The 22,814-nt window shown below is 44.3% G+C and overlaps 1 protein-coding gene and 1 long non-coding RNA gene across 4 annotated transcripts; one reads left to right on the top strand and one right to left on the bottom strand.

The window, feature by feature from the left end:
• Positions 1-2,261: 2,261 nt before the first annotated feature.
• cited2 (Cbp/p300-interacting transactivator, with Glu/Asp-rich carboxy-terminal domain, 2) lies at positions 2,262-4,205 on the bottom strand. 3 transcript variants are annotated; one of them, XM_059985547.1, is made up of 2 exons: positions 4,100-4,205; positions 2,262-3,717 (listed from the first exon to the last, which is right to left on the bottom strand). In XM_059985547.1, exon 2 carries the CDS (start codon positions 3,711-3,713, stop codon positions 3,003-3,005), a length of 711 nt encoding a protein of 236 aa, XP_059841530.1. In that variant the 5' UTR covers positions 3,714-3,717; positions 4,100-4,205; the 3' UTR covers positions 2,262-3,002. The 3 variants fall into 3 exon arrangements, with proteins under 3 accessions (XP_059841530.1, XP_059841532.1, XP_059841531.1); XM_059985549.1 differs by having other exon boundaries at positions 4,050-4,200; XM_059985548.1 differs by having other exon boundaries at positions 3,923-4,187.
• Positions 3,608-14,792, top strand: LOC132402632 (uncharacterized). The gene is made up of 3 exons (XR_009515020.1): positions 3,608-3,735; positions 4,893-7,855; positions 14,110-14,792. It is a non-coding gene; the product is annotated as an uncharacterized LOC132402632 (long non-coding RNA).
• The last annotated feature ends 8,022 nt before the right edge of the window (positions 14,793-22,814 follow it).

Raw genomic sequence — 22,814 nt, 5'->3', positions numbered from 1 at the left:
ATTCAGTGCAATATTTGAAAAGGTCCACAAAATAAGCAAATGAATTTTCAATGAAAGGAACACCCCAAGCGATATTCAAACTTATTTCCCTGGTCAGACTAGTCTAAGCAGCAACAGAACAAGTCTCCACTCTCATGGCAAGATAAATTGCACCAAAACATTAAAATCCAAATTCACTGGCTACCAATCACTCACACAAGGGCAATGTGGTTAGCATAACACTATTACAGTAGCAGCAGGTGGGGTTTAATTCTCACCGTTGTTTGTGAGGAGCTTGTCTGTTCTCCTCATGAACTTGTGTATTTCAGCCGGATGCTCCAGTCTCCAGCCACATTCCATGGGTTAGGGTTAGTGAGTTGTGGGCACACTATGTTGGCACCAGAATCATGGCAACACTTGCAGGATGTCCATAAGGTGATACTAGACACAGGTGTATACAAGGGAACTCTGACAGGAAATGATAAAATAGTGGCGAGTAGAGATGTTGACGAGCCTTGCTGCTTAGGGAAAGTCCCCATTCTCCTGCCTTCTTCCCGCAACTGTTGACATCCTTAATAATCAAGAACCCATCAACTTCTGCTCTAAATATACCCAATGACTTGGTCTCAACAGCCATCCATAGCAAAGAATTCCACAGATTCTCTGGCCCTCTTTGCTAAAGAAATTTCTCCTCATCTCTGTCCTAAAGGGACATCCTTTTACTCAGAAGCTGTACCCTCTGGTCCTAGACCTATCTACTACAGGAAACATCCACTCAGTACACACTATCTAGGCCTTTCAATGACACCCTCCCCCCACCATTCTTCTAAACTCTAGGTACATTAACCCTTTCATAGCTTGAATCATTTAGGTCATTTCCATGAACCTCCTCTGGACCCGTGGAGCACATTAGATAAGGGAACCCAAAACTGCTGACTGTGCTCCAGGTGCTGTTTGACTAATGCCTTGTAAAGGCTCAGAGTTACATCTTTGCTTTTTTATTCTAGCCCTCAATATGGATGTTATCTTGGCAGTTGCCTTCCTTACTCAACCTACAAGTTAACCTTTAGGGAATACTGCACGAGGACTTCCAAGTCCCTTTGCACCTCCAAGTTTTGAATTTGCTCCCCTGCACATTGTAAATTGGGGCCAGCCGATGGTGCAGAAACATCAGCACTGGGCTTTAAGGTGGATGGACAACTACACCATCCATAGGATAGACAATGACTGGACTGCACTCAATGACATTATAAATTAAACAAACACAGGCTAGCAGCACACAAAGGAACAGGCACACTCAACAGCCAAGATGTTCTGTTAATGGATCATTTTGTAACCTCCCCCACCCCAAGCATGTTAATAAAGCCATGAGGAGAGATTTAACCCTTCAGCCAATCCATGGAAGAATGTTATTTTGTTCTGACCCTCTCAGTTTTGACACCAGGGATACAGTTTTTAAGCAAATGCGTTCCCTAGTCTTTAGTTCCCAAGATGCAAGAGAGTTTAATGCTAGTTCCAGCACACAATGTAAAGGAGAAAATAATTGTTACTCTGGATCTGATGCAAAACAAAATAAAGAATGCAATAAATATAGCTTATATACATAGATTGCATATCCACAAGTGGCACTAGATACAGTAACATCTGTACACAAGGCGACTGACAGGAAATGACAAAGTAGTGTTGTGGAGGGGTAGGGAAGGGGAGGGGGTGGGGTTGGTGTTGTCAGTCAGCCTTACTGCTTGGGTAAAGTAACCAAGTCTGGTGGTCCTGGTGTAGATGTTAGGTAGCCTCTTCCCCGAAATGAGTGGGGCAAACAAATCCAATAGAAAGCAACCAGAAGGTGGTTTGCTTGCAACTAGCAGCTTTGTAAACCAAGTTCTTCTGGCCGTGCCCCTTTCAGCCTTCTTGTTTGGTGTCCCTTCCCTTCCCCCACCTCCACAGCCAGCAAAAAAGTTGCTCAATAACTCCACGCAGAACATCAGCCTTTAAAAAACAGGAATTCTGACAAAGGATTGGATCACTTACAAGTTACCATTATATCCAGGGTCTTTATTATAACCTTCTCAAAATAAAGAAAGCATTGAATAATAAATTAAGAAAACACACACACATTTTCTGCAATATTTACGTTTGTAAAAAAATACTGTCCATGTTTTATCTCTCTCCCCAGCACCCCTCCCACCCCACACCTCATGGCTTCAATACAGAATATCATTGTAAACTGTAAACCAGCAGTGTTGTGGCAAGTAAACAAAGAAACATTAAGTATTTTTTTAAAAAAAAAGAAACTTTTGGGATTTTTTTTCACCCCCACACTCGAGCACACCAGTACACACACACACATTCCAGCCTGAAACTGTCCAAACATTCACAAAACCAGAGGGAGGCAGGGAAATCAGGCCCAAAGGAATGTTGTCTTTGTGTGAAAGGCCATTGTCATTAAGTTTTAAGTTACAGGATTTTCTGTTAAAGACAGGATTCTTTGTGGAAAAGGTCCGAAACCAATATATAGTCACATCCCGTATTTTTTCTAACCTTACCAATGCTGTTTCAAAACAAATCACTCAAGAAACATTTTCCTCTCTCCCCCCATGCCCACGACAGACTTTGCATACAAAGCAAGTGATTTTTCTTTTTAAAAAGAGTAACCAACTTTCTTTTTGTAAGAATCCCACCAAATGCTTCACAAGCCCTTACATCACCACCGCCCCCAACCCCTCCTTCAAATGGTGGATGGGGCTTGAGATCAAGGGGCCCAGTTTTCACGCGAATGTTTTGGCTTTTGGTTTCAAATGAAGATGAAAAAATAACAAATCATTTAAAACGAAACAGTAGTTGCTTCTAGAACTGGTTACATGTGCAGCGACTGATCAAACACGATGATACAAAACAAATCACCAACACTCAGTGGGTGAAACAGTAATTTAAAAAAAAATCTCTCTGGTGTGGTTGCAAATATTGTTAGATCACTGGAAGTCTTTTTTTTGCATTTTGTTAAATTCTTTTCGAACACGCTCTCCTCAACAGCTCACTCGGCTGGGCTGCTGTTTACAAACAAACTCGGTCATGAAGTCGAACTCGTTCTGGCCCAGCCACAGTTCGGGAAGTTCTTTGATGCGATCCAAGCCCAACTCAATCACCAGGGACATCAGCACCTCTTCGTCGATAAAATCCGTGTCTATGACATTGGGGGGCAGTATTGCAGCGGACATGTGATGGTTGGGTGGCAGAGAAGGGCTGTGGTGCCGAATCTCGGCGCACTGCTGCTGCTGGATTGCGTTTCCCGGGTTGTGCAGCTCCGTAAGGTTGTAGTGATGCTGGTGGCCGTAGTACTGACTGGTCAATTTTTGCAAGTGCATGCTGGCTGCGAGCTGAGCGGCCGGACTGTTCCCGGACACCGGCGGTCCCATGTACTGGGGATGTGCAGGGTTTGGAGGCGGCGGCTGCTGCACGGAGGCGTACCTGATGCTCTGGGGAGACACACTGCCCAAGTGAGCCACCGGGGGCTGCCTCACCCCGGGGACCAGTCCGTGCCTCATTGCCCCGTTGCCGGAGTTCACATTACTGCCCCCCGGGTAGTGCAACAAAGACCCGACGGCCGGATGCTCGCCCATCAGGCCGCCGTAAGAGTGCTGGTGCTGGGCATAAGGGTTCATAGCCATTCGCCGGACCGGTAACCCGTTGACTCCTTCGGGAAATCGCCCGTGGCTCATCATCATGCGCTCGGCCATCGCTCTTCGCATGGGGAGGAAAGTAAGAAAGATATCATTAAAATGCAGAAAATAGATGGAATGCAAAAATTAAAAAAACCGAATCAAAACGTGACAGAGCTAGGGAAACTAAACACACAACCCTCCAAGCAACCACAAGTCACTGCATGCCCCGTCCCGTTGCAACTTTACCCCGGTAATTTAAAAATTAAAACACATTTCCAACCTACCCGTTAAATGCACAGCAACAGTATAGAAATATAAATACTTTCCCCTCCTTTCTTTGCCGTTGCTTTTAATTCACTGATCTAGAATAATAAACGAATAAGTAGGACTAGTCCCGCTTCCTATCAGCACCTCACTCCACTGCTTGCACAGAGAATGAGCGAGTGTATCCTCACACGCACTTTCCCTCCTCTCCCCGGTGCCTGCTTCTTCTGCTGCGCTCAGACCCCCACCAACTCGGAAGGATTAACCAACAAAAGATGTTCAATCGGCTGCCTCGACCACTTTTAATATAGGGCTCACAGGGCTGGCTGCAAGACCCGCCCCGGATTCCTTCTGGAATGTGGACCGGGAGCCTCGAGAGCCAAATAGAATTCCTGGCAGTCATTGGGGATTATGAAATAAATTGCGCACAGGGAGATTAAAATTAGTGTTTTATTAAATAAGTATAATAATTTAAATTGCGTAAATATACATACAAAGGAAACAATATTCGTCTATTTGTTGCAGTATGTTAATAGTTTTAAAAAAAATACTTTTCTTCATATTTTTTGAAATCTTTGTGTACCATAAGCTTTTTTTTTGGTAAACAATAAGATATATTGCGCAGAATTAGGCCATTCAGTCCATCGAGGCTGCCCTGCCATTCTATCATGGCTAAGTTGTTATCCCTCTTCCCCCCTTTCCCCTGTAACCTTTGACGCTCTGACTAATCAAGAACCAACCTCTGTACTGTTACACAGCAGTTAGAAGGCTTTTAGACAGGTACATGGATAGGAAAGGTTAGGGGGGATGTGGGCAAAGTGTGGGAAAGTGGGTCTGGCTTTGACGGGCATCTTGTTGATGTGGATTTGTTGGGCTGAAGGTTCTGTTGCCGTGCTGTATTATTCTCTGACTGTAACACTACTTCCAAATGGCTTCTGTGATGTTTTACCCACTTCTTCCTCACCCCCTTTTCCTCATTGATTCTTGTAGGCTCGTTCTGTCAGTGCTGTCCAGACCTTATCCAAAGAGGAACCTTCTGGGGTTGGAGGACACAAGGTGGCAGATGGGATGATCTTCAACCACAGGGATATAGCAATCTGCTTTTGCCATCCTCCTCTTCCCCAACCCTCATTTCAATCTCGGCCAAGCTGCACCTCTTCAACACTCCAGCAGGGGTCAGTGCTTCACAAATAAAAGCAGGCACCCTTCCTCTCCTCTCTGTGGGTGCTGTTGGCTTGAAGCAGGCGTGACCGGACCAACCACCTTCCTCCACGGCACAGCTCACAGTTCTGTCCGTACAAAATGATGAGGGGTATAAGCAGGGTAAATGCAAGCAAACCTTTTCTATGAAGGTTAGGTGACGTTAGAAAGGGAGGTAATGGGTTAAGGGTGAAGGTGAGATATTCAAAGAGGATCTGAAGGGGAACTTCATCATTCAGAGGGTAGTGAGACTGTGGAAGAAGCTGCCAGCTGTAGCAGGTTTGATGGCAGCATTTAAAGAATGTTGGATGGAAGGGGTATGGAGAGTTATGGTCCAGGTGTGGCTTGATGGGACTAGGCAGAATAACAATTGGGCACAGATTAAATGGGCTGAAGGGCCAGTTTCAGTACTGTAGTGACTCTATAAGTGGGAAGTGAGGGTGTCTCTAGTACAGCTGGCATCTGCTGCCTCTGAGCTTGGTGAATTACTCCCACAACAACCTCGTGTCCAAAGTCACACGTTGAAGAGCATCAGTAAACACAATCAATCTTCTGATAACTCAGCAGTTTTGCGGACAATGTTGCCTTCTCTTTTTAATTACTTGAACTTAAACTGCACTGGTGAAATTCTGAACCCATATCCCAGGAGCCCTGGACACTAATTGGCAACGATTAGCACATTATTGTCACATGGTTGCCTCATCTTTGGAAGGGTGAGGAAGCTTTGGAGAGACTGCAGAGGAGATTTTCCAGGATACTGCCTGGATTAGAGAACATGTCTTATCAGGACAGGCTGTGCAAGCTAGGCCTTTTCCCCTTGGAGTGAAGGAGGATGAGAAGTGACTTGACAGAGGTGTAGAAGACGATAAGAGGCACAGGTAGAGTGGTGGGTAGCTAGTGTCATTTCCCTAGGGTGCAAGTGGATAAATCAGGAGAGTCTAGTTTTGAAGTGAATGTAGGGGGGATGTCAGAGGTAATTTTTTGTATACTGAATGGTAGGTGTGTGAAGTGTTCTGGCAGAGTGCTGAAAAAGGCAGATACATTAGCGATTTTTAAGAGACTCTTAGATACTCATGGATGAAAGAAAAGCGGAGGGCTATGTTGGAAGGAAGGGTTAGATTGATCTTAGAGTAGGTCATAAGGTCAGGAACACATCTGGGCTGAAGGGTCTGAACTGTGCTGTTATGCTCTATGTTCTAAGATGATAAGAAGGATAGGCTGAGTGGGCAGCCAGAGAATTTTCCCCAGAGTGGAAATGGCTAATATGAGAGGGGATAATTTTAAGCTGATTAGGGGGAGGTCAGAGGTATGTTTTTTACACAGAGGCAGGTGCGTGGAATGTATTGTCAGGGATAGTGATAGAGGCTGATGCATTAGAGACATTTAAGAGATTCTTTGATCGGCACATGATGAAAGAAAAGGAGAGTTATGGGAGGGAAGGGTGAGATTGATTTTGGGGTAGGATAATGGGTCGGTATAACATTGTGAGCCAAAGGGCCTGTACCAATCAATGTTCTATGTACTGAGATACTGTGGAAAAACATGCAATCTAAACAGATAATTCCGAAACATAAGTGCACTGGTTGGCTAAGTGGTGCCTCCAAAGACTGTGTTGGTAAAAGGCATCAGTTTTTTACCTTAATGATTGTTGTGAATTCAATCTTTGCAAGTTTACCATGTCCCATCTTCTGACATGCAAGTAAACCATTTGGCCTATCGAGTCTATGTTGGCTATCAAGGCAAACTCATTAATCAGAGAAATACAGAGGAAATTTACAAGGATGTTGCCAGAACTTGAGACTCTGACTTGTAGGGAAAGGTTGAAAAGATTATGACTTTATTTTGTAGAGCAGGGGTTTCCAGCCTGGGGTCCTTGACCCCTTGTTTAATGGTATTTGTCCACAGCATTAAAATGGTTGGGAATCTCTGCCATCGAGTCTAGGAGAACGGGAGGAGATGAAAATGAGAGGTATACAATATTATGAGGGATATAGATAGCAAGCCGGATTCCTCCCCCCACGCCCCTCTCTGGTTGGGTGAGAGCATAACTACAGGTTTATAGGTTAAGTGTGAAAGATGAAATATTTAAGGGGAGCATGAGGGGAAACTTCGTTACTCAGAGGGTGGTGTGAGTGTGGAACGAGCTGCCAGCATGTGTCATGTCCCGTCTTCATTGTAACACTACAAGAGGTTTGGATTAGGAATTTATGGAAGGGGTATGGAGAGCCATGGCCCAAGTGCAGGTAGATGAGACTAGGCAGAAGACCATGCAAGCAAGACTAGATGGTCTGAAGGGCCTGTTTTTGAGCTGTAGTGCTAAATTAATTCTGTGCCTCTGGAAAGACAAGTTAAATAGGGGCAGTCAGCATAGTTTTGCACATGTGAGATCATGTTTTGTAAACAATATTCTACAATATGGAAACATGCTGACTCAGTTCATGAGCTGGTCCCATTTTCTTACCTTTAGCCCATATCCCCCTCAACCTTTCCTATTCATGTACCTGTCAAAATATTGCTGTAGTTGTACCTGCCTCTGCCACTTCTTCTGGCAATTGTTCAACAGCTCCCACCAACCTCTGTATATAAAAAAAAAGACCCTCAAATCCCCTGTGCCATGTTAGTGTGAAGTTATTGCAGCTTGGACATTGGAGTTTGGAGTTCAATTCTGGCGTCTCTGTAATCCTCCTCGTGGAAAATGTGGATTTCCTCCCAGTGCTCTGGTTTCCTCTCACAGTCCAAAGATGTGCCAGTTGGTAAGTTAATTGGTCATCGTAAATTGTCCTATGATTAGTCTAGGGTTAAATCGTGGGTTGCTGGCCGCACAGCTCGGAGAGCCAGAAGGGTCTGTTCCGTGTTGTATCTCTAAATTAATAAATAAATACCCCCCACCCCTCACCTTAAACCTATATTCCCTCTTTATTGACTCAAAGTTCAAATATATCTTTTTATTGGAGTACATATATGTCACCACATACAACCCTGAAATTCATTTTCTAGCGGGGACTCTCAGCAAATCTGTAGAATAGTAACTACAACAGGATGAGTTAAAGATCGACGAGAGTGCAGAAAACAACAAACTGTGAATGTAAATAAATAGCAAAAAATAATGAGAATATGAGATAATGAGATAAAGAGTCCTTAAGGTGAGATCATTAGTTATGGGAACATTGCAATAGATGGTCAGGTGAGTGTAGTTATTCCCTTTGTTCAAGAGCCTGATGGTTGAGTGGTAGTAACTTGCTGGTGCAAGTCCTGAGGCTCTTGTACCTTCTAGCCAATGGCAGCAGTGAGAAAGGAGCTGAGTCTGGGTGGTGAGGATCTTTGATGATGGATGCTGCTTTCCTTCGACAGTGTTTCATGCGGATGTGCTCAATGGTTGGGAGGACTCTGCTATTCTGGAGAGAAAACGTGGTGATCTGCTTTACATATGGAGAGGTAGTTCAGTCAGCGTGGACCAGGTGGCCTGGGGGGCCTGTTCCCATGCTGTATGACTCTATGCCCCTCATAATTCTTTTAACCTCCATAAGATCACCCCTCAGCCTCCTGCATGCTAGGAGAAACAGTCCCGGCCTATCAAGTCACAAACAAGAGAAAATCTACAGAAGCTGGAAATCCAAGCAACACACACAAAATGCTGGAGGAACTCAGCAGGCCAGGCAGCATGTATAGAAAAGAAAACAGTCGATGTATTGGGCTGAGACCCTTCAGCATGGCTTCTCATCTGTCCAGAGATGCTGCCTGGCTTGCTGAGTTCCTCCAGCATTTTGTGTGCGGACATTTTGTGGGCAGGTTTACTAGAGCTGTTGGGAGTGGTTTAACTAATATGGCGGGGGAGGAGTGTGCATGGGAACCAGGGTGATAGAGCTGAGGATGAGCGAGCAGATTTACAAGTAGATGAAGGGTGTAAGATGAATGTAAGGAAGGACAAGCCAATAATTGAGTGCAAATGCAGACAGAGCAAAGGATTAAATTGTACCACAGAGGCAAAATTCAAAAGGGTGAAGGATGCAGGACTGAAGGTGCTGTATTTAAATGTGTGTAGCATTTGTAATAAGGTGGATGAATTTGTGATGCAATTAGAGATTGGGCAGTATGACATTGTGGACATCAATGGGTTGTGGCTGAAAGAAGGCCATAGTCAGGAGCTTAACGTCAAAGGACATCAAAGTGTATAAGATGATGAGAGGCATTGATCATGTGGATAGTCAGAGGCTTTTTCCCAGGGCTGAAATGGCTGCCACAACAGGGCACAGGTTTAAGGTGCTTGGGAGTAGGTACAGAGGAGATATCAGGTGTAAGTTTTTTATGCAGAGAGTGCTGAGTGCGTGGAATGGGCTGCCGGTGATGGTGGATACGATAGGGTCTTTTAAGAGATTCCTGGACAGGTACGTGGAGCTTAGAAAAATAGAGGTCTGTGGGTAACCCTAGTAATTTCTAAGGTAGGGACATATTCGGCACAACTTTGTGGTTTGAAGGGCCTGTATTGTGATGTAGGTTTTCTCTGTTTCTATGACATAGATTGTATCGAAAGAACAGGCAGGCAGGCAGAGGCGGTGTTGGTAAGAAATGGGATTTCACCTTTAGAAGTAGGTGACATGGGATCAGAGAATGTTGAATCTTTGTTGGTGGAGTTGAAAAACTCCAAGAGTAAAAAAAAACATATTGGGAATTATATATAGGCCTCCAGATAGTAGCCAAGATATGGGGTTGAGATTGCAAAGGGAGCTGGAAAAGGCATGTAATAATGTCACAATTGTAATGGGGGTTTTCAATCTGCAAGCGGACTGGGGAAATCAGGTTGGTGTCGGGTTGCAAAAGAAGAAATTTGTTGAATGCCTATGAGGTGGCTTTTTAGAGCAGCTTGTACTTGAGCCTACTCGAGGAAAGCCTATCTCCGTGTTGTGTAATAACTGAGATCTTATTAGGGAGCTTAATGTATAGAAACCCTTAGGAGGCAGTGATCATTATATGATTGAACTCATACTGCAATTTGAGAGGGAGAAGCATGACTCATATGTATAGGTATCGCAATGGAATAAAGGAAATTACAGAGGCATGAGAGAGGAGCTTACTCAGGTGGATTGTTGGAGGATACTGGCAGTGTTGATGGCTGAAGTTTCTGGGACTAGTTCACAAGGCACACGATAGATATGTCCCACTGAAGAAGTTCTCAAATGGCAGGGCTAGGCGACTGTGGCTGACAAGGGAAGTTAAGGACTGCATAAAAGCTAAGGAAAGGGCACATAAGGTAGCAAAAGTGAGTGGGAAGTTGGATGATAGTGAAGCTTTTAAAATCCAACGAAAGGCAGCTAACTATAAGAAGGGAAAAGGTAAACTGTAAGGGGAAACTAACCAATAATATAAAGCAGGATACCAAAAGTTTTTCCAGTTATATAAAGAGAAAAAGGGAGGTGAGATTTGATATTGGATCACTGAAAAATGATGCTGGTGAGATAGTAATGGGGGACAAAGAAATGGCAGATGAACCTATTGGGTGTTTTGAATCTGTCTGCACTGTGGAAGACACTAGCAATGTGTCAGAGGCCACCAGTGTCGGGGAGCAGGAGTGGGTGCCATTGCTATTACAAAGGAAAAAGTGCTAGGCATACTCAGTCTTAAGGTGGATAAGTCACCTGGGCCAGATGAACTACATCCCAGATTCCTGAGAGAGGTTGCTGAAGAGATAATGGATGCATTGGTCATGATCTTTCAGGAATCTCTTGATTTTGGCACAGTCCTGGAGGATCATTCCACTATCATTCTATATCATTCTATTCTAGAGTGGAACTATCATTCCACTCTTTAAGAAGGGAGGAAGGCAAAGGGATGGAAATTATAGCAGTTAGCCCAACCTTACTGGTTGGAAGAATGTTGGAGCCTATTATTAAGTATGACTTTTTGGGGTACATGGAGACTAATGATTAAAAAAAGTCAAAATCAGCATGGTTTCTGTGAAGGCAAATCTTGCCTGACAAGTATGTTAGAGTTTTTTGAGGAAGTAACAAGCAGGGTGAACAAAAGAGAGATAGTGATGTTATTTACTTGGATTTTTGGAAGGAATTTGATAAGGTGCCACACATGAGGCTGCTTAACAAGATAAAATTCTGCAGCGTTACAGGAAAGATACTGACAAGGATAGAGGAATGGCTGACAGGCAGGAGGGAGCAAGTGGGAATAAAGGGGCCTTTTCTTGTTGGCTGCCAGTGACTAGTGCTTTTCCACAGGGGTCAGTATTGGGGCCACTACTTTTCACATTGTTTGTCATTGATCTGGACAATGAAATTGATCCCTTTGTAGCAAAGTCTGTGGATGATATGAAGATAGGTGGAGGGGTAGGTAGTGCTGAGGAAGCAATGTGATTGCAGCAGAACTTAGAAAAATTAAAAGTATGGGCAAAAAAGTGGCAAATGGAATACAGTATTACAGTATTGGGAAATGTATGATAATGCATTTTGGTAACAGGAACAATAGTGTGGACTACTATCTAAATGGGGAGAAGGTTCAAACATAAGATGTGCAGAGGGACTTAGGAGTGCTCACGCAAGACTCCAAGAAAGTTAATTTACAGGTTGAGTCCGTGGTAAATGCAATGTTAGCATTTTTTTCAAGGGGAATAGAAATAAAAGCACGGAGATACAGCAAAATCCTTTCTGCACCCTCTCTCAGCACTGAACCCGGGTCATTAGAGCTCTTTGGCATCTGTGATTTCGCTCTTGTGTTTTTGATTGGTTGTCATTCCGTTATACCGCGTGGAAAATGACCTTTCAGCCAAATCCTTGCCAGCCAGCAAGCCCCCTATTCACTCCAGTCCTTAACTAATCCCAAACACTAGATTTCATGCAGATGCTGGTGGAGCTCAGCCGTTCAGGCAACGTCTATGGAGGGAGTCCTGTTGAAGGTTCTTGGCCTGAAACCGCGACTGTTTTTTCCCCTCACACTAAATGCCGGCAGGACCCTGCTGTGTCCTCCAGCATTTTGTGTGTGTCCTTTCCCATCAGATTACCTTCTTCTTCAGCCCTTTACATTTTCCACCTATCCTCTCCCAGCTTCTCACTTCGTCCCACCTCCCCCACCCACTAAACCTCCCTGTCACCTGCCAGATTGTGCTCCATTCCCTCCCCCAATCTTCTTATTCTGGTTTCTTCCCCCTTCCTGATGAAGGGTCTCAGGCTGAAATGTGGATTGTTCATCCCTTCCATTGCTACTACCTAACCTGCTGAGTACCCCTTTGACTAATCCCAATTTGTTCTTTCCATGTCCACCCCTCCTAAAATTCACCCACACAGGTACGGGATGTAGTTTTGCAGAACGGCGTGACAGAAGTTACCACAGACGCACGTGCATTTTGATCTGATATATGGGCAGAGTTTTGGACACAACGTTGCTGTCAGTTTATTTTCTAATTATTATCACCAACTAATCCGAGCAATTTATGATCTCACTGCAGGTTTGCTTTATCACTTGCTGAGCTTCAGCTCATTATAGATAATTTGAATATACACCCATCTCTATAAAACTATTCATTCTGAGTGGGAATGAAATATTTGGCAGGGATTCCTGTCACTGATAGAAACCTAACATAGAAGAAAGAGCATTACAGCGCAATACAGGCACTTTGGCCCGTGATGTTTTGCCAGCCTTTTAACCTACACCAAGATCAATCTAACCCTCCCCTCCCACATAGCCCTCCATTTATCTTTTACCTACATGCCTTGCCGCAGGAACGCAGCATCCATCATCAGGGACCCCACCACCCAGGCCATGCTCTCTTCTCACTGCTGCCGTCAGGAAGCCTCAGAACTCACAACATTGGGTTCAGGAACAGTTTTTACCCTTCAACCAGCAGACTCTTGAACCAGAGGTGAAAACTTCACTCAACTTCACTCATCCCATCATTGAAATGTTCCCATAACCAATGGATTCACTTCCAAGGGCTCTTCATCTCATTTTTTTAGTACATATTGCTTATTTATTTATTATTATTTATTTTGTATTTGCACAGTTTGTTGTCTTTTGCCTATTGGCTGTCCACCCTGTTGGGTGCAGATTTCATTGATTCTATGATGACTATTGGATTTATTGAGTATGCTCACAAGAAAAGGGAATCTCAGGGTTGTGTGTGTAGGCCTCCGTTAGTCTTGATAGACCATGGATTTGCACCTTGGAAGGTTTCCAGACTGCAAGCCTGGGCAGGGTTTTTTTTAAATGGAAGATTGGCAGTTGCCCAAGCTGCAAGTCTCCTCTCTCCATGCCACCAATGTTGTCCAAGGGAAGGGCATTAGGACCCATACAACTTGGCACTGGTGTCGTCGCAGAGCAAATGGACTCTCTGACGGTGGTGTCTGAAAAGAGGATGCTGTCCAAGTTGCATGCCATCTTGGACAATGACTCCCATCCACTCCATGATGTACTGGTTAGGCACAGGAGTACATTCAGCCAGAGACTCATTCCACCGAGATGTAACACTGAGCGTCATAGGAAGTCATTCCTGCCTGTGGCCATCAAACTTTACAACTCCTCCCTCAGAGTGTCAGACACCCTGTGCCAATAGGCTGGTCCTGGACTTATTTCCACTGGGCATGATTACTTATTATTATTTAATTATTTATGGTTTTATATTGCTATATTTCTACACTATTCTTGGTTGGTGCAGCTGTAACGAAACCCAATTTCCCTCGGGATTAATAAAGTATGTCTGTCTGTAGTTTCTATAGGTGTAGGTGTGGCATGGTACGGTAGCGGTTAGTGCCGTGGTACGACAATCATTTCCCAGGAGGGAGCTCTGCAGGGAGTTGGGCACTCCCCGTAACCATGTGGGTTTCCTTTGGGTGCTCCAGTTTCTTCCCATATTTCAAAGGCGTACCCCTTGCACAATGGTGTTGGTCCATGGCATTTAGAAAGGTTGGGAACCACTGGGTTAGTAGGTTGATTGGTTTGTTGGGCTGGAAGGGCCTGATTCTGTGCTGTATAATTCTGTGACTCTCTAACACTGGCTCCACTTTTATAGATTAGAGGTGGTAACATTAACTACGAGCTATGTCTGGAATATGACAATGAAAAACAATGAAGAGGCCCTCCAGGGTTAGAGAGGGCATGCTGTATAAGAACTTGGATTGCAGAAAGGCTGGAGAAGACCTGGCAGAAGATTATAAAGTGACCAGAGGCCTATCAAAGAGCCGAGAGCAGCAGCTTTCTCCTCAGGATTGCAAACCAGATTGAGGTGAGGGGGGAAAACTCAAAAGGCATGCACGGGGCAAGGTTTTTTGAGAGTGGTAGGTGCCTGGAGTGTGCTGCCAGGGGTGGTGGGGTAGGCAAATAAGAAGCAGTTACATAGATATATGAATATATAGAGAGTGGAGGATTGGAACATGCGCAGTCAAAAGGGATTAGGTGCAATTAGCATAATTAGATTGGAGCACTATGGACTGAAGTACCTGTTTCTGTGCTGTACTGTGCAATTTTCTATGTTCTGTGTTCTTTTTCTATGTAGATACACACTAGTCCTCCAAGAGGACCACACCCTTGTGGTTTGGAAGCTTGCGAGCCTCAATGACCTGGAGGGCTATGCTGGCTGGAGTCGGGCCTTGTGCTTTGGCTCTTGGTAGGGTCACTCATGCCAAGCAGGTCAAAGGGTAGAGGTCAGACTAGGATTTGTCCACCAGTCCTCCAAGTTTGGGGGTTCAGCTCAGGGTTAACATGACTGACAGCAGTGAAAACTGAGAGGAAGCTGCTGAAGTGATGAAGGCCCTCCATCTCTGAACACCGCCAGAGATGGAGGGCCTTCATTGCTGTGCTAAATGCCAATGGTATAGTGGGCAGCTAGACAAACTACTGTAGTTGCTGAAAAACTGAAATAAATCCATTCACCGCCCAGTGAATATGTATTTACTGAGTCTTGGGATTCACATTGCTGGGATTGATTGGCTAGGCTGTGGACTTGCTTAGGGCGATTTTGAGGTTCATGTTGCACGTGTTCCTGGATTCTGGTTACCCTTTGCACTGCTGCTTTTGAGTGACCTGACTAAGGCAATTGATGTGGACTGGGGCGCTTCGGCAAGGAATGAACCTGTGGCCTGCATTGGCTAGTGGCGCGGTGCTGAACGGAACTAAACTGAATACTACTAGTCTGATGTTTGATGTCCTGTCTGTTGTTCACTTCCTTTTTTGCCGTTTGCGCAACTTGTTCTTTTTTTTCACGCGCTGGGTGTATGATGTTCTTTTGAACAGGTTCCATGATGTTTCTTGGTTTCATGGCTGTCTGCAGGAGGACGAATCTCAGAGTTAATCCTGTGTACGTACTTGGATAATAAATGTGAGGTGTTGCATTCTGGGAGGACAAACCAGGGTAGGACTTACACAGTAGGGCACTGCAGAGTGCGGTAGAACAGAGGGACGTGGGAACACATCCACAATTCCTTGAAAGTGGCACCATAGGAAGATAGGGTCATAAAGAGAGCTTTTGGCACATTGGCCTTCATATATAAAAATATTGAATACAGGAGATGGAATGTTATGTTGAAGTTGTATAAGATGTTGGTGAGGCCTAAATTGGAGCATTGTGTGCAGTTTTGTCTCCTCCCTACAAGAAAGATATCAATAGGATTGAAAGACTGCAGAGAAAATGTACAAGGATTTTGCTGAGACTTGAAGACCTGAATTACAGGGAAATGTTGAATAGGTTAGGACTTTATTCCATGGAGTGAATGAGAATGGGGGCAATCTTACAGGAAAATTGAAAAAAAATTAGATAGAAAATTAGGGCATAGACAAGGTGAATGCATTTAGGCTTTTTCCCCCACTTGTTGGGTGAGACGTCATAGGTTAAAGGTGAAATGTGAAATACAAAAGTGAAATTTGAGGGGAAACTTCTTCATGTAGAAGTGGTGCCAGTGTGAGATGAGCATCCAGCAGAAGTAGATACATTGACGGTAAGGATATGAAGGGATATGGTCCGGCTGCAGGTAGCTGGAATGGGTTGAAGATCAATTCAGCTGAAGGGCCAAGTCTATAAAACATAGGAAAAGAATTAGGCCATTCAGCCCATCATCTGCTCTCCCATTGCATCATGGATGATTTATTATCCCTCTTGGCCCCATTCCCCTGCCTTCCCCCATAGACTCTGACACCCTTGCTAATCTATCAACCTCTGCTTTAAGTACACCCAATGACTTGGCCTCCACAGACATCTTTGTCAATAAATTCCACAGATTCACCACCCTCTGGCTAAAGAAATCCCTCTTCTCTGTTTTAAAGGGACATCCTTGTTTTCTGAGACCGTACCCTTTGGTCCTAGACTCCTCTGCTAGAGGGAACATCCTTTTCACATCCACATATCTGCTGTAATACTCTATGATTCTAAGTTAAAGCCTTAAATCAGATCTAAGCTAATGCAGATGACTTTGGACAGGAGATTGCAATAGTTGACTGGGAGGGGCTGTTTGGAGGCAAAGGGATTTCTGGCAGTGGGAGGATTTTAAAGGTGACATAGAGCTCAGGGACAGCAATATCCCTGTTAAAGTGAAGGGCAAGGCTGGCAGGATGAGGAAACCCTGGCTGACAAAGAATGCTGAGGCTTCGTTCTGGAAAAAAAGGATGCATTGATTATGCCCAGGTTTAGGCAGCTGGGGTCAAGTGAAACCCTTCAGGAATATAAGGATGGAGCTACCAGAGGAAGTGGGCTTAATAAGAGGAAATGGAGAGTTCCCTGCATTGAGATTTCACTTGCTAGGGGGCACAGGACTTGCTGGAGGAATAATACAACTGCATACAACATCTTTTAACAGCCACTGTCATATGAGAAGCAGTTGATGGACCTGGGCCTGTATTCACTGGAGTTCAGAAGAATGTGTGGTGACCTCATTGAAACCTATTGAATGTTAAAAGGCCTCAACAGAGTGAATGGGGAGATGATGTTTTCTATGGTGGGGAGTCTAAATCTGGAGGACAGCCTCAGAATAAAAAGGTGTCCTTTAAGAATCAAGATGAGGAGGAATTTCTTTTACCAGAGAGTGTTGAAATGTGGAATTCATTGCCAAAAGTGGCTGTGGAAGCTAAGTCATTGGGTATATTTAAGTCAAAGGTTAATGGATTCTAGATTGATCAGGGCATGAAGGGTACAGGGAGAAGACAGGAGATTGGGCCCGAGAGGGAAAATTGGATCAGCCATGATGAAATAGTGGAACAGACTCAATGGGTAAAATGGCCTAATCCTGCTCCAATATCTTATGGTGTTATGGCCTTATGGTACCACAATTGTTACGTGACTTGGACGTAGTTGGTTTTTGTTAAGTCATAGGATGGTTTGGGACAGTGAAGGGTGCCTGGGGTCAGGTACAGGGATGAGAAGGAGGTAGAGTCAGGGGCAGTAAATGAAGGGACTGGGAAGGGGTTTGAATCCAGGTCGGTGAGCTCCATGGTTGAACGTCAGTGATCCCGGATGTCAAGAGGGCAGACGCTGAGGAGATCACCAATGTCCAGGTCAGCCAGTCCAGTCCTGGATCATACAGGCAATGACTCCCGAGGGTCAGTGGCTTCCCTTCTCTCTGGAGTTGGAGGTCCTTGCAAGACCAGTACATCAAGTCCTTCAGTCCAGCTTTTCCCATTCCTTTGCAGCCATGCTCAAGTGCTCAAGTTCCGATCAACTCACTCCTGGCCGATTAACCCTTCAGTGCATCTTTGGGGTGTGGGATAAAATTTGGAATCACTACCAGAAGTCAAAGGATCAAATTCCCAGAGCAGCAAGAAAACAATACGATCCTGAACAAAAGACGAACTGCTGGAGGAACTCAGCTAGTTGAATTGCATCTGTCCTGGGGGAAAGGAACTGTCCATCATGTTCCTTCTCAATGTTCTTGTATTTGCCACCATTTTGCCTTGCATGGCACCTAATTACTGATTCTGCAGTTGCTGGAAATCCAGAGTAACACACACACACAATACTGGAGGAATTCAGCAGGTCAAGCAGTATCTTTGGAAAGGAATAAGCAGTCAACATTTTGGACTGAGACCCAAAAGTTCAAAGTTCAAAGTACATATATGTCACCATATATATCACTGAGATTCATTTTCCTGCTGGCAAACTCGGCAAATCTGTAGAATAGTAACTATAACAGGATCAAATGAAAGATCAACTAGAGTGCAGACGACAACAATCTGTGCAAATGCAAATATAAATAAATGGCAATAAATAACAAGTGTATGAGATAATGAGATAAAGAGTCCTTAAAGTGAGATCATTGGTTCATCAGGACTGGAAAAGAAGTGTGTGTGTGTGTGTGTGTGTGTGTGTGTGTGTGTGGGGGGGTGGGGGGGGGAGGGTGTAAAAGCCAGAATAAGAAGGTTCAGGAGAGGGAAGGAGTTACAAGCTGGCGGGTGATAGGTCAAGTCAAGTCACTTTTTATTGTCATTTCGACCATAACTGCTGGTACAGTACACAGTAAAAATGAGACAATGTTTTTCAGGACCATAGTGTTACATGAAACAGTACAAAAACTAGACTGAACTAGGTAAAAACAACACAGAGAAAAAAACTACACTAGACTACAAACCTACCCAGGACTGCATAAAGTGCACAAAACAGTGCAGGCATTACAATAAATAATAAAATTACAACAGGCACAGTAGAGGGCAGTAAGTTGGTGTCAATCCTGGCTCTGGGTATTGAGGATTCTGATAGCTTGGGGTAAAAAACATTGAGACCAGATGAGGGAGAAGGTGGGTGGGCGGAGGAGGTGGGATGATGAAGTGAGAAGCTGGGAGATGATAAGTAGAAAAGGTAAAGGGGTGAAGAAGAAAGGACCATGGACCATGGGAGAAAGTGAAGGAGGTGGGGCACCAGAGGGAAGCAATAGGCAGGTGAAGAGAAGAGAAAGGGCAAGAGGGGAACCAGAACAGCAAATGGAAAAGAAGAGAGGAGGAAAGGGGAGAAATTACCAGAAGTTAGAGAAATCAATGTTCATGGTGTCAGGTTGGAGGCTACCTAGACAGAATATGAGGTGATGCTCCTCCAGACCATGTTTGGCCTCATTGTGGCAGTAGAGGAGGCCAAGGACCGACATGTCGGAATGCGAATTGGAACTTAAATGGCTGGCCACTGGGAAATCTTGCATGTTGTGGACAGAACGTCGAGCACCTTGGTATTCTGCTTCTTCCCCCTTCCTTTCCAGTCCTGATGAAAGGTTTTGGCCTTGAACATCAACTCTCTATTCCTTGGTATAGATGCTTCCTGACGTTCTGAGCTCCTCCAGCATTTTGTGTGTGCTACATGGCATCTAGTTCATCATACTCCACAGATGCTGCTTGAACCTCTGAGCTCCTTCAGCAAATTGTTCTTTTTTCTGCAGCTTCCAGAATCTGCATTTAACTGTATGTTTCAATGTACGTGTGAGAAATAAGTTTGAATCTTGAAACTGAATCTGAGGTACTATAATAAAACTTAAGAGAGACTTCAACAGGTTTATGAATAGGAAAGGTTTGGGAGGGTTATGGGCCAAATGGGACGAGCTGAGACGGGCATCTTGGTCATTGTGGGTGAGTTCTCCTCCGCGGATCGTCACCTTGTCATAGTGGAGATGCCTGTGAGCTCCTGAGATCCTGAGAATGATGCCATCTGGTGTTTAGTCATCTGGTGCTTAGCAACTGCTGGAGTCACCCATGGCAGCAAGATTAAGGGGGAGGTTCCAGACAAAGAGCGATCCAACCAAGACCCCAGTGGTGAAGCTGGCGGAAGGTGATGACACATCACTAGGGCAGTGAAGGGTCCCCAGTCATCGTGCTTTCCACGCCACTGGACCCTGACCCTGATTTGTCAGGGACCGTGTGGTACCTCCCTGTGCATCAGCCTCCCCACGTTAAATAAAGTCACACACAGGAGTTCTCCATTAAGGGAATCCTCTCTAACATTCCAATTATTTGGAAACTGGACTAGCTTCGATAGTCACCTGAGGACCCAGCAACAGATTTTGGAGAATATCATACTCAACTGGAGTGGTTGCACTAGTACTATGAACAAGTTGGGCCCAAGCACCTGTTTATGTGCTTCACTGCTCTATCAATGCCTCTTGAGTTCTTCATTGTACAATGTTTTCTAACCAGGGATATTATTCAGATAGCAGCAGGACACAGGACCCGTTAAGAAGATACCAAAAGATTTTTTCAGATATATAAAGAATAAAAGAGAAGCAAAAGTGGATATTTGACCACTGAAGATGACGCTGGAGAGGGAGTAATGGGGGACAAAGAAATGGCAAATGACTTAATAAGCATTTTGTGTGAAGGACTCTAGCACTGTGGAAGATTCTAGCCACGTGCCAGAAATTCAAGAGGGCTGGGGGCAGAATTAACCATGTAACTTATAACAATTACAGCACGGGAACAGGCCAACTTGGCCCTTCTAGTCCGTGCTGAATGCTTACTCTCACCTAGTCTCACCTACCTGCACTCAGCCCATAACCCTCCATTCCTTTCTTGTCCATATACCTATCCAATTTTTTTAAAAATGACAAATCGAACCTGCTTCTACCACTTCTACTGGAAGCTCGTTCCACACAGCTACCACTCTCTGAGTAAAGAAGATCCCCCTTGTATTACCCCTAAACATTTGCCCCCTAACTCTAAACTCATGTCCTCTTGTTTGAATCTCCCCTACTCTCAACGGAAAAAGCCCGTCCACGTCAACTCTATCTATCCCCCTCATAATTTTAAATACCTCTATCAAGTTCCCCCTCAACCTTCTACGCTCCAAAGAATAAAGACCTAACTTATTCAACCTCTCTCTGTAACTTAGGTGCTGAAACCCAGGTAACATTCTAGTAAATCTTCTCTGTACTCTCTCTATTTTGTTGACATCTTTCCTATAATTCAGTGACCAGAACTGTACACAATACTCCAAATTTGGCCTCAACAATGCCTTGTATAATTTTAACATTACATCCCAACTCCTATACTCAATACTCTGATTTATAAAGGCCGGCATACCAAAAGCTTTCTTCACCACCCTATCCACATGAGATTCCACCTTCAGGGAACTATGCACCATTATTCCTAGGTTACTCTGTTCTACTGCATTCCTCAATGCCTTACCATCTACCATGTATCTGCATTCCTCAATGCCCTAACATTTACCATGAATTGAGGGAAGTTGCTATCACTGAGGAGAAGGTGCTTGGGAAGCTGAAAGGTCTGAAGGTCGATAAGTCACCTGGACCAGATGGACTACACCCCAGTTTTCTGAAAGAGGTGGCTGAAGAGATTGTGGAGGCATTAGGAATGATCCTTCAAGAATCACTGGATTCTGGAATGGTTCTGGAGGACTGGAACATTGCAAAATCCACTCTTTAACAAGGAAGGGAGACAAAAGAATGGAAGTTATATACTAATTAGGTTGACTTTAGTTGTTGGGAAGATGTTGGAGTCATTTATTAAAAATGAGGTTTTGGGGTACCTGGAGGCACATGATAAAGTAGGCCAAAGTCAGCATATTTTCCTTGCTTAATAAATCTGTTGGAACCCTTTGATGAAATAACAGGCAGGATAGACAGTGGCTGTTGTGTACTTGGATCTTCAGAAAACCTTTGACAAGTTGCCACACATAAGGTTTCTAAACAAGAGCCCATGGCATTATAGGAAATATACTAGCGTGGATAGAAGACAGGCTGACTGGCAGGAGGCAAAAGTGGGAACAAAGGGACTATTTCTGGTTGGCCGACAGTGACTAGTGGTGTTCCACAGGGATTGGTATTGGGACCATTTCTTTTCACATTACAGTATATGTCAATGACGATGAATTGAATTGACTATTGCTTACATCCTTCGTATACATGAGGAGTAAAAATCTTTACATTACGTCTCCGTCTACATGTGCAATGTGTAAATTATAGTAATTTGTAATAAATAGTCAATAACAGTCAATATAACATAGAAATACAATTGTATTGGCATGAATTAATCAGTCTGAAAGCCAGGTGGAGGAAGCTGTCCCAGAGCCTGTTGGTCCTGGCTTTTATGCTGCGGTACCATTTCCCAGATGGTAGCAGCTGGAATGGTTTATGGTTGGGTGACTCGGGTCCCCAATGACCCTTCAGGCCCTTTTTACACACCTGTCTTTGTAAATGTCCTGAATAGCGAAAAGTTCACACCTACAGATGTGCTGGGCTGTCCACACCACTCTCTGCAGAATTCTGCGACTGAGAGAAGTACAGTTCCCATACCAGGCAGTGATGCAGTCAGTCAAGATGCTCTCAATTGTGTCCCTGTAGAAATTTCTTAGGATTTGGGGGCCCACATCAAACTCCTTCAACTGTTTGAGGTGAAAGAGTCACTGTTGTGCTTTATTCACCACACAGCCGGTATGTACAGACCACATGAGATCCTTGGCAATGTTTATGCTGAGGAACTTAAAGCTGTTCACCCTCTCAGCCCCAGATCCATTGATGTCAATAGGGGTTAGACTGTCTCCATTCCTCCTGTAATCCACAACCAGCTCCTTTGTTTTTGCGGCATTGAGGGAGAGGTTGTTTTCTTGACACCACTGTGTCAGAGAGATGACTTCTCCTCCGTAGGCTGCTTCGTTATTATTTGAGATTAGGCCCATCAATGTAGTAGTGTCAGTAAATTTAATAAGCAGATTGAATGATGATGGAATTGATGGCTTTGTGCCCAAGTTTGTGGATGATATGAAGATAGGTGGAGGGGCAAATAGTGTTGAGGAAGCAG

The sequence above is a fragment of the Hypanus sabinus genome, chromosome 12, assembly GCF_030144855.1.
Source record: "Hypanus sabinus isolate sHypSab1 chromosome 12, sHypSab1.hap1, whole genome shotgun sequence".
NCBI lineage: Eukaryota > Metazoa > Chordata > Chondrichthyes > Myliobatiformes > Dasyatidae > Hypanus > Hypanus sabinus.
Note: the sequence above shows the minus strand (reverse complement) of the source record. Positions and strands in the feature narration are given on the sequence as shown.